Genomic DNA, 12,500 nt, shown 5'->3' on the forward strand with positions numbered 1-12,500 from the left:
CTCGAATCTCTCACGGTGAGCGACCCGTTTCATTTACTTACGGTTCGAGTCTTATCTGGACAAGTGACTCTTTTGAAACTTCCCTCTAACTTCGAGCGGCCAAGCACTTTCCCCCTCGGACCGTTCGTACAGAGTTTCCGCCGCCTGAATTATTCACCCTTGCTCTCTGTGGACCACTTACCTCGCGCTGCCTCTGGATCACTCTCCTTCTGTTTAAACCCATTTACGACGTCGTTCGCTCGCCCCTTCCGTAGATCGCCGAGGAGCTGCCTTTTCAAAACCCAATAGGCCTAACCCAATAGGTGGATAAGGGAGCCCCTACCAAGAAAATGGAATCCGACAACCCAGGGCGTGAAGAAGCCTGATAGGAAACCTACGAGACGGGCAGCCGACAGCTCCCTTTTCGCCTTGGAGCGTGAAAACGAGGCTGACCACAGCGAGGCGAGGAGAGAGAGAGAGAGAGAGGATAACTTTGGGAGTGAATTAAGGAGTGGATGGGCGGCTGCGGTAGAATAGGAGATCCTCAGATTCACTTCCTGTAGGAGGAGTGCGAAGGAAGCGAAGGAAGGAAGAGGAAAGGAAGGAAATTTCCCCATACGTCAGAGGTGACGCTAGGCCGAGAGGTATTATTTGGAGGAGGAGAGGAGAAGGATGAAATAAGAAAGCGAATAAAAAGTAAAAGTGAAGACGGAAGAACATCAACTAGTTGGATGAACTATCTTCAGGAAAACAAAGAAAACACAGACACGAAGGGAAACAGACATAGAAGAGATAATCAATGAAATCCTGGAAACAAACACAAATAGAAGTGACTAACAGTGAAATCCTCGAAACAGACACGACATAGAAGAGAAAACAGTGGAATCCTGGAAACAGACACAAATAGAAGTGAAATACCTGGAAATAGACACGACATAAATGGGATAACAGTGAAATCCTGGAAACAAACACAAATAGAAGTGACTAACAGTGAAATCCTGAAAACAGACACGAAATAGAAGGAAATGACAGTTGAAATAATAGGAAACAGACATAACATAGAAAAGACCAACATTGAAATCCTTGTAACAGACACGACCCAGAAGAAACTAACACTGAAATCCAAGAACCAGACACGGAATGGAACGGACTAACAGTGACATCCTTGGCTGTGAACTCACCGACGACCTGCAGTGTGGAGAAGAGGCTCGTGGCAGGATGCGACGACACCTGGCACTCGTACTCTCCTGCATCCCGTACCTGCACGTAGCGGAGGTGAAGCTGCCAGTCCTGTGGAAGATGGGCGATCATTAGCCTGGGCTTCTTTTTCTCTTTTCTTCTTTCTGCGTTTCTTTTTCTCATTTTTTTTCTCGTATTTTTAAAATATTTTATAGTTCTTTCTTTTTCTTTCTTTCTTTCTTGTATTCCCCTGCCTTCCCCTTCTCTCTCGCGCTCTCTCTCTCTCTCTCTCTCTCTCTCTCTCTCTCTCTCTCTCTCTCTCTCTCTCTCTCTCTCTCTCTCTCTCTCTCTCTTTCTTTCTCTCTCTCTCTCTCACTTTTACTCTTTCTGTCGCTTTCCCTTTCTTTCTAATCTTTATCACTCCCCCTCCCCTCTTCCCCCCTCTTTCTGTTTCTGTCTGTCTGTCTATCTATCTAGTTGTCTACCTATTACCTGTATATCTATCTATCAGTCTATCTGTCTGTCTCTCTATCTATCTATCTGTTTGCCTGTCTGTCTGTCTACCTATTTACCTACCTATCTATCTATATAGCTATCTACCTGTAAATCTATATATCTATCTACCTCATCATCTATATATCTATCTACCTCATCATCTATCTACCTACCAGTTAAACTATCTACTTATCTACCTATCTACCTGTTTCTTTTACACACAAACACACATACAACCACAGAAATGACACGGTCACTCAAAATAACACAGCAATTTGTACAGTTGTCTGTGTGTTAGATCGTTGTCCCTGAACACCAGAAGACATGTCAGACAACGAGTCCTATCGAGGATCCCAACACATCAGGAAATCATTAACGCTGGAGAAACGTTTCGACGCTGGGAAAACGTTCTTTTAACTCTGCCCAGCTGATCTCTCCGTTGATCTCCGCAGTGCAGTGTGGGCGCTAACGTTTTCGGTATCTGGCAAATTTATCAGAATACCGTTATGAATGGTAAGTCTGATTTACACGATAATTGGGTGCGGTTAGCTTGATTGCACGTGCGTGTCTGAGATATATTGGAGGAGAGGAACTGAAGGAAAAGCGAGCAGATGGGTGTGATTTGATAAATGAGAGGGAGAAGGAGAGAAAGAGGGAGAGAGAGATTTGGATAAAGAGATCGAGGTAGATTAAAAAAGTGAACGTGGGACAGAGAGAGTGAGAGAGAGCAAGATAGATAGATAAATAGATAGATAAAGAGAGAGAATGAGAAAAAGGAGAGAGAAAGAGAGAGAAAAAGGAAAAGAGAGAGAAAGAAAAATAAATGAAAAAAGACGATGAACACATCATATCCTTTTCAATTTAAACATAATGGTAGCAAGCGAAGTGAAAAAAAAAATCATATGCAATTCCTAATGAAATCTTTTAGCCGTAAGAATATTTTTTATCATAATCATTTAAACATGAATACGCGGATTAACCGATTGTCACAATGATTACCAACTCAACGCAAAACCCACAGACACTTTTGAGGATCAGACCTAAATGGAATTCCGAGTTCCGAACGAGGTCCCTGGCTCTGGCTTCGGCTTGGTGGAGGGACGGTCGGGCCGCCTGCCTTCTCTCCTCTCTCTCAGCGGCGGAACTCGGGCGTGAGAGGAGTAATTGGGGTTGAATTGTGTCAGATTGATCTGGCCGCGACAACCACGGCGACATTTCCCCTCCCACGCTCCCTCCTCTGTCCCCCTCCCTCTCCCCTTCCTGGCTTTCTCTTCCCCCTCCCTCTCTCCTTTTTTTCTTCCTCTTTCCCCTCCCTCTCCCCTCTCTTGCTTTCTTTTTCCTCTCATTCTTCCCTCTCTTGCTCTCTCTTCGCATTCCTTCTTCCCTCTCTTGCTCTCTCTTCTCCTAACCTTTCCCCTTCTCCTTCTCCCCTTCCTTGCCCCACCTTCTCTTCCCCTACTCCTCGCATTGTCTCCCTCTCCTTCTCCCCCTCCATTACTCATAATTCCCTTCCTCCTGTCCCCTCCTTCGTCCTCTCTCCCAGCCTCCCTTTTCTCTCTTCCCCTCTCCCTTCTCTCCCACGCTCCCTCTCCCCTCTTCTCTCTCTTGCTCTCCCTTTCCCCTTCCTCGCTCACAATTCCCCTTCTCCTTTTCCCTTCCTCGCTCATTTTTCCCCCTTCTTCTTTCCCCTCCCTCGCTCCACCTTCCCCCCTTTTTCTGTCCCTGCTCCCCTCTCCCCTCGCTCCACCTTCCCCACTTTTTCTGTCCCTGCTCTCCTCTCCCCTCTCCCCCTCGCCCTCATCCTGAGCCTCCGTAGTTTAAAGACACGTAGTTTATTCTTTATTTTTCTTTATCTCTTCTGTTTTTTGTCTTTGGGGGACGGGTGAAGGGGAAGGGGAGGAGGATAAGGAGGGGGAAGGGGAAGGGGAGGAGGATGGGAAAGGGGAAGGGGAGGAGGATGGGAAAGGAAAGGGGAAGGGGGAGGGACAGGAGTAGGGGGATGAGGAGGGGGAAGGGGAAGGGGAAGGGGAAGGGAAGGGGGAGGAGGAGGAGGAGGAAGTGGGAGGGATTAGAGATAGAAAAGAGGAGAGGAGGGGGTAGGGGAGGAGTAAGAGGAAGTGGGAGGGAGTGGGGGGGATGAGGAGGGGGAGGGGAAGGGGAAGGGGAGGGGAGGGAGGAGGAGGAGGAGGAGGAGGAAGGGGGGAAGGGAAGGGGAGGGGAGGGGGTAGGGGAGGGGGTAGGGGAAGGGGGTAATACTGATATTGGCACCTTTTCGCCCGCGCTAAATTGTGATTTGCGTTGGATAATATGGCGGTTTCTACTCTTCTGTGGTAGATAGATAGCGACAGATAGATAAAAATGCTGCATATAGGTTGATGTAGAGACAAGTAGACAGACACGTGTAGTTAGTTAGATAGGTAGATATATATAGATAGATATATGGAGATGAATATATAGGTATACATACATATATGTATACATACATACACGCACTAACACACACGCACACACATACACAAACACAAACACACACACACATACATACACACACAAACACACACACACAGATAAACATAAATAGATACTTGGGCACATATAGACAAGGAAAGAGATAGTTAGATAGATAGATATATAAAGAAAGTAGAAAGAGAGAGATAATAAAGAGAGAGAGAGAGAGAGAGAGAGAGAGAGAGAGAGCGAGAGAGAGAGAGAGAGATAGAGAGAGAGAGAGAGAGCACACACTCAAAGAAAAAAGCGAAAACGAAAACAAACAAGCACAAAACCAATCAAACAAAAACAATCAAAACAAAAAAAGAAACGAAAACGAAACCAAACACAAAATCAAAACAAGCAAAATAAGAAAACCAAAGAAACAAACTACAAACAAAAATCAAAACCAAAACAACTAAACCGAAGCAAACAACCAAACAAAACCAAACAAACTAAAACACGAAACAAACTAAGAAAAAAACCCAACTAAAACAAACAACCAAACAAAGCCAAACAAACCAAAAACAACCAAGCAAAACCAACAAACCAAAACCAAACAAACAAAACCAACCAACCAACCAACCAAAAACCAACGCAAACAAACAACCCCCTCCAACCCCCCCCAACCCCCCCCCAAACAACCAGAAATAAAGGCACGAATCCCCGACCTCTGCGCGACCGACAACAGCTGGGCGGCGGCGTCCGGATTACGTGTGAACCGGCCGGGTTTTGGGATAAGTGATTCCGCAATTAATATCAGAGGAAGGCTAACAGGTGATGTGTCCCTCGGGAGCGAAGGGAGGAAAGGGGAAAAAAGGGGAAGGTGGAAGAGGGGAAGAAGGAGAGGAAGGGGTGAAGGATGAGAGAGGGAGAGAGAGAGAAAGAGAGAGAGAGAGAGAGAGAGAGAGAGAGAGAGAGAGAGAGAGAGAGAGAGAGAGAGAGAGAGAGAGAGAGAGAGAGAGAGAGAGAGAGAGAGAGAGAGAGAGAGAGAGAGAGAGAGAGAGAGAGAGAGAGAGAGATAGAGAGAGAGAGAGAGAGAGAGAGAGAGAGAGAGAGAGAGAGAGAGAGAGAGAGATAGATAGATAGATAGATAGAGAGAGAGAGAGAGAGAGAGAGAGAGAGAGAGATAGAGAGAGAGAGAGAGAGAGAGAGAGAGAGAGAGAGAGAGAGAGAGAGAGAGATAGAGAGATATATATAGAGAGAGAGAAGCTAGAAAGAAATAAAGTAAACGAAAATACATACGAATAAAGAATTAGAATAATAATTAGAAAGAAACAGACAGAAGGAAAGAGAGAGAGAAGGCAAGGAAGACAGACGAAGAAGGTCACATCGGCTCTGCACCCGAGGCGTCCAAGGAATTATTTCATTAATCGGTTCTGACAGATTGTCTTTATCTTTTAAAAAAATAAAATGTACCTAGAGAGATGACGGGGACTCGCCTTCGGTATAAAACGGCCATTTTTCTTTATAGTAATCAATGAGAGTGTTTGTAATCATTATTAAATTGGACTTCTTATTGTCACTAGCATAGTTATTACTCCTACGTATTCAGGGGAGATGACGAAACCGAATATACACTTTCATAGTAATATATTATCTTATTTCAAATAAGGATTATTGTCATCTCATATCCTGATCATAATGATTGTAATTGTTTTGATCATCGTAATCGTCATAATTATTATCAGATTTTTCATATGCTTAAAAAGTTTATATCAGTAATGATGATGATGGTCATGATTGTCATTGTCGTTTTTAATGGTGAACCTACAGTTGTTATCATTATCATTATTGTCTGTACTTGTCATTATCATCATTATTTCTATTAATGGTAATTTGGTGGCGAGAATTAACGTTGTTATTATTAGTGTTAATCTTGTCAATGTTATTGTTATTTTGATGATTACCAGTTGCCATTATTACTCCCTTGCCATTCTCCCTTTTTTCATTACAATGTCTTAGCTTCCTCTTCATTTTCCTCCTCAAAATAAATGCAGAAAAGTTTCCGTAGTCTGCATTATCAATAAAATGAATAAATCAATAAATAGATGAACAGATAAGCAGACAGACAGATACCTAGATAGGCAAACAGATAGGCAGACCAACGAATAGATCTACAAACGCATGAATAAATGAATGAACTCAGTATATCAAAGGGTCAGTGGATAAGCAATGAGTACTATACAACTCATGCACCTGACCGGCCTGATAACACCCGAGCGGAATTTTACCCATCGACGCATTGTCAGCCAAAGAGATGAAAAATTAATTTGGGGGCGTGCTCTAGTAATTACAAAATGAATTGATGATCGGGCATTCCGCTGCGATCCAATCTGTATTGTTTCAATTTCCTATACAATCAGTGGAATGGTTTTCTCGTCGACAATCTGTTATGTCGTTTTCCGCGAGCGTTTTAAGGATCGTGAATGTAATCTTTTGTTTTTCAAATGGCGCATTATCTATACGGAGAAATACGAAATGGATTTAGAGATTGCTTATGGCTAGTTTTTGGTCCTTACAATGACATCATTTGTTTTATATTCTTATCTATTCCTACGACCGAGATTAAAACATATTAAAAGTTAGCAACGTAATGAATATGCTGTTACTATTTTTATATTTATCATCCCTTTTTCTTCTACTCTTCGCACCGTTATCATTCGGATGCCATTTCTCATTTATGGCAGTCTTCCACCGCCTGTAATCAGCTCTCTCTCTCAATAATATATACCATTAAGCTTCCTTTTCAAATTATATGCCAAGAGCAGGTAAAATTCCAATTCCTAAATGTTTCAAATGAAAGATAAGCTGCTTTCGAGCTCCCCCCCCCCCCCCCCCGCCTCGCTTGTAATCGTACATAATGTTCCAGTCTTTTTATACTTAACTGACCTTCACTTTCAAATATACTAGCTTGTTATCAACTGAATTTCAGTTGATGAGATCGCACAGTTCATTATATTTTGCTATTGTTTTTCTTGTACATATTTTCAAGTTTGATATTTATTTTTCTCTATGGAAAAATACAACAACAACAACTGTAGTATTTCTGATTTGTTTGCAGCTTTTCTCCTTTTACATATCTATCTATATCTATCAGTCTATCTATCTATGTGCACGTATATCTTTACCTATATCTACATATTTATCTATACACACATCTATATATCTATCTGTTTATCTACACATATCTATATCTACATAACTATGTATGAATGTATATATCTATATCCATGTATCTATATATATATATTCACTTTCAAAGTTTCTTTCGTCCTAACATTACTTATAACGACATTTTCCAAAAGAAATCTGCCTACGAAAGGAATTACGTCCCATCTTTATATATATTATTGAACATCTGCAAAGGGTCTCAAGTCGATATGTTTTTGTTTATTTATCTATTTTATATTCGTTTGCTGGATTCTAACAGACAGATGAACGCACGACTATACATTTCACAGTTTTTATGCAGATATAATGTAATTATTCGTTGTCCTGGGAAACGGTGCATTTGATTATTAATTTTCGACATTGTTTTGCGTCTTATCTGTTCACCTTCACTGCAAACCCTGCAATGCCTCTTGAGCAATGAATGATTATTGTGCAGAAATTAAGTCCTTCTGGTTTCATGGTTTTAAACTAATGAGGCTAATTGTTTTTGATAATATTGTGTCGTTCGTTACTTCAGGGTATTAACACAATTTCTACATATTTGAAAATACCGTGTGTACAATGTGAACTTCATATTTTCTCTTGTCAATATGTATATCATTTTCTGTGAAAGTGTTAGTCTAGTGTCTTAACAGAATATGTATATATATTTTCTAAAATCATTTCATAGATTTTCTCCACTTTCCCTGTTCTGTTTGGTAATATCTTGCAAGCATGTTTTATCAACAACTTATAAAGTTCAAGTAATGCACCATTGCAGTAAATGGAGTTGCATGCAATACTAAAACATTTCATTTAATTATGTGGTTTTGTATAGTCGTTGCACGGTGCTTGTCTATCCGTCTGGTAGTTGCATGGCTCTTTTGCATTTTTTCCTCCTGCATCATTTTTTTTTTTTTGGCAATAGAATTTCCCAATAATAATTTCGAACATCAGTGTCCCTGCTATATGTTAATTTTCGTGACATCAATTTTCCCTTCCGCTCTGTAATCATGTTTCATCGCAAATCTCACAATCACTTATTTCCAATTATTCAATATTTCACTCTTTCTGTATTTCCTCTTGTCTCTAACAATTCCTAAAGTAATTGTCTAAGAATCATTCCATAAATATGTTTTTTGTTTCTCTATTGTTAGAAACACTCTGCGAATCTAATGAATGTTTTCAATTCTTTATATAATTCGTTTTTCTTTTGTTTCATTTTACTGCTTGAAGTCGGAATCTCAGTCTGAAGTGTAGATAATAATATTATGCATATCTCTATAAGAAAGTAATTTGATTTGACTCTTAATTGCACGTAACTTTGGTTAACTGAAAGGTTATTATGATTTTAAACAGACAATTCTCTCTCTCTCTCTCTTCTCTCTCTCTCTCTCTCTCTCTCTCTCTCTCTCTCTCTCTCTCTCTCTCTCTCTCTCTCTCTCTCTCTCTCTCTCTCTCTCTCTTTCTTTCTCTCTCTCTCTCTGTCTCTTTCTGATCCTTTGTTTAGTATGGTTATTGTTGGTTTTATGCTGATAATTGTATTAAGTATCTAAGTAATGAGTATTAAAGATAACAATTATGATGATTATCAATACTATGATTTTTACTATTAAGTTAACGTAATACTGATACTTTTAGTAATAGTTATTGTTGATTTATTCTTACTACTGTTATTAACATTCAATTCTTGTTATTTTAATCAAGTAAGTCTATCGCCAATTCTTCCAGTAGTGCTAATAATCATAATATTTTGTTTTTCACAAACTTCATTGGCACTTATAAATTAACTATTATTATTCTCCATGACTGTTTTATTTCAATAAATAATCAATACTTTCAACCCGCTTTATGATCCCCATAATTCGATATATTATCACGACATTAACATAACGGTAATAAGATTCACGATCTTCATTATGACACAGCATAGGGTTCACATATCAGCTGTGACACGTCTCAGATCACAGCCTTAAATTACACTTCGAAATCCCCCCCCCCCTCCCCCCCTTGTCTGTGCCAGAGTCATTTCCATCTATCCAATCTCAATTTTTGAATGAAAAAAGAAAAAAGAAAAAAGTGAAAAAGGGAAGAAAGAAAAAAACGAGGAGAAAAATATAATAAATAAATATAAAGTCAGAGGAAGTGTACATAATCCTCGGAAGGAATTGATGGAAATATATATATATTCTGTGTGATTATCTGCCATATCGACGTCCTGTCACCGGTAAATCATACTCGATGCCGCTGGAATCATAAGCTCTGATCTATAAATCTGAGTGAGAAGAGGAACATCTCAATATCAGAATATCAAAGTTTCCCTTACTTGTTTTTTTTTAAGCTAAAATAAAGCTTTTCTGTTGTGAACCTTTTTTTTCATAATGGGAAAGAGAGAGATTTGAATTGAAAACAAAATATCTATATATATTTTCTGGTTCTGTCGTGTCACTAGATACTTTTCTTTCTTGTCTTTTTCTCTCCTTTTTTATCGTCGTCTTTGATTGATTCCGAGAAATATTTTCTGAAATATATAGTTTGAAAATATCATTTGAATTTGACGCGAGATTTACATACAGATCTCAGTTCTTAGTAAGTTGCCATTGTATATTCGTTTCATTTTATATCATAACAAGTGATTAACGATTTCCCTTTAGTATGCAAAAGAGGTATCTTTTTTCTTCTTAATTCTGAAGAGTCCTCTTTGTTGCAACTAATCAATTTATCCGCCAAAGCAATCAATCAATCATTTTTGGAAATATATGAGGCCATTTTTCTGCCATAATTTACAAAATCATCCATATCTAATCCCACAGATTCATATTATATCTAGGCATCTATGCTATAATTAATTACGTTAGAACAGCTATCACTTTGCAGACACTCTATTGTCAGTTAATTATCTTAACCGATTCTTATAAGCAACTAATCTCTATTTCATTCTTTTCACAGCATCTTCTTGCCCCTCTTATTAAATAGATTCACTAACTTTATCTAATATATGATTACATATTCCGTAGTTCTTCATTTAGTTGAATAAGTATTATCTTATGGCCTTCATTAACATAACCTCTATCTTTCCCTGATTTAACTCCACACTTCATTTAAAATTTCTCCTTTCTCAAAATTTATTCCTCTAGCAGGGATGTTTTTACTAATATGATGCTATTCTGTACCAACTAATCCTCCATTTCAACCCAATTAAACGTACATCACAATAGGAGATCATCTCATTCTAAAAAAAAAAAAGATCAGCTGCATCGCAACATCCTTCTTTTTAATACTTGAATTACGTAGTACACCGGAGGATTTTACTTTCTAACATTCAAATCCTACACTACGCTGAAAGATCCTTTTTAACAACTCGGTCCCACAGTACACTCACGGATCTTAATCTTCTAAGAACTAAGTACTAATAATATACTTAAAGATCCTCACTTTTAAGAGCTCAGTTCCACACTCACGAGATCCTCACATTCTGCTTTCTTAGTAAATTAGAATTTAGTACTGCAATACACTCATAGATCCTCATTTTCTAACGCAGAGTACACTCACAGGTCCTCACTCTCCAGGAACTCTCACAAATCCTCACTCTCTAGAACTCTCACAGATCCTCACTCTCTAAAATCTCCCACAGATCCTCACTCTCTAGGAACTCTCACAGATCCACACTCTCTAGGAGCCTTCACAGATCCTCACTCTCGAGGAACTCACAGATCCTCCGTCTCTAAAAACTCTCACAGATCCTCACTCTCAAAGAACTCTTACGGATCCTCACTCTCTTAGAACTCTCACAGACCCTCACTCTCTAGGAACTCTCACAGATCCTCACTCTCTTAGAACTCTCACAGATCCCAACTCTGAAGGAACTCTCACAGATCCTCACTCTCTAAAAACTCTCACAGATCCTCACTCTCAAAGAACTCTCACAGATCCTTACTCTCTAAAAACTCTCACAGATCCTTACTCTCTAGGAACTCTAACAAATCCTCACGCTCTTAGAACTCTCACAGATCCTCACTCTCTAGGAACTCTCACAGATCCTCACTCTCTAGGAACTCTCACAGATCCTCACTCTCTAAGAACTCTCACAGATCCTCACTCTCTAGGAACTCTCACAGATCCTCACTCTCTAGGAACTCTCACAGATCCTCACACTCAAGGAACTCTCACAGATCCTCACTCTCTAAGAACTCTCACAGATCCTCACTCTCTAAAAACTCTCACAGATCCTCACTCTCTAGGAACTCTCACAGATCCTCACTCTCTAGGAACTCTCACAGATCCTCACTCTCTAAGAACTCTCACAGATCCTCACTCTCTAAGAACTCTCACAGATCCTCACTCTCTAGGAACTCTCACAGATCCTCACTCTCTAAAAACTCTCACAGATCCTAACTCTCAAGGAACTCTCACAGATCCTCACTCTCTAAAAACTCTCACGGATCCTAATTCTCAAGGAATTCTCACAGATCCTCACATTCTAGGAACTCACAGATCCTCACTCTCTAAAAACTCTCACAGATCTTCACTCTCAAGGAAGTCTCACGGATCCTTACTCTCTAAGACCTCACTCTCAAAAAACTCTCACAGATCCTCACTCTCAAACTGCTCAGTCCCACACACATCCTACCCCTCCCTGAAAACCTTATGGATACTCACATTGTCCTGCTTGACATAGCGGACCTGGAATCGCTCGTCACTGCTATACGCGTGTTGGCCGACGGTGAGGAGGTGGTAGTCCCTGCGCCTAATCCATGACACCTGGGAAACAAACGTTTTTAGTGTGTTTATTATGTGTGGTACGAATGGAGGGTGGGTTAGGCGTAGAGTAGATTAATTTGTATGTGTTTATTATGTGTGGTACGAATGGAGGGCGGGTTAGGGTAGAGTCATTTGTATGGTTAGATAATTATTTTTAATTGATTATGAATATTTGAGAGAAGTTTTTTTTTGTGAGACCTTTTTTCTCCATTTAGCGTTGTCTTAACTACTTCTCAGCTTCGTATAACTTTATTTATAATGCTAGATAAGTAAATATTTCTCTTGAAGAGAATCCTTTGATCAGTATAACAGTGATGATACAAAGAGTCACATGTTTGGTTCATATATAAAATACATATTTAGCTTCATAACAACTGGCTGTGGTTGAAAAAAAAACAAACCCAAAAAACATGATTTTGAAGAATGCTTGATTTGCATTTTGGTTC

The 12,500-nt window shown here is 39.7% G+C and overlaps 1 protein-coding gene across 3 annotated transcripts in view; it reads right to left on the reverse strand.

Moving 5' to 3' along the window:
- Window positions 1–12,500, reverse strand: part of LOC125034751 (zwei Ig domain protein zig-8-like) — a 472,306-nt gene that overhangs the window by 20,803 nt on the left and 439,003 nt on the right. For all 3 annotated transcript variants that reach the window (XM_047626694.1, XM_047626693.1, XM_047626695.1), the window contains 2 exons: window positions 11,953–12,054; window positions 1,161–1,269 (listed from right to left, as the gene is read on the reverse strand). In XM_047626694.1, coding sequence (XP_047482650.1) covers window positions 1,161–1,269; window positions 11,953–12,054 — 211 coding nt within the window. The remainder of the gene's footprint in view (window positions 1–1,160; window positions 1,270–11,952; window positions 12,055–12,500) is intronic.

Source organism: Penaeus chinensis, chromosome 18 (assembly GCF_019202785.1).
Source record: "Penaeus chinensis breed Huanghai No. 1 chromosome 18, ASM1920278v2, whole genome shotgun sequence".
NCBI classification, from domain to species: Eukaryota; Metazoa; Arthropoda; class Malacostraca; order Decapoda; family Penaeidae; genus Penaeus; species Penaeus chinensis.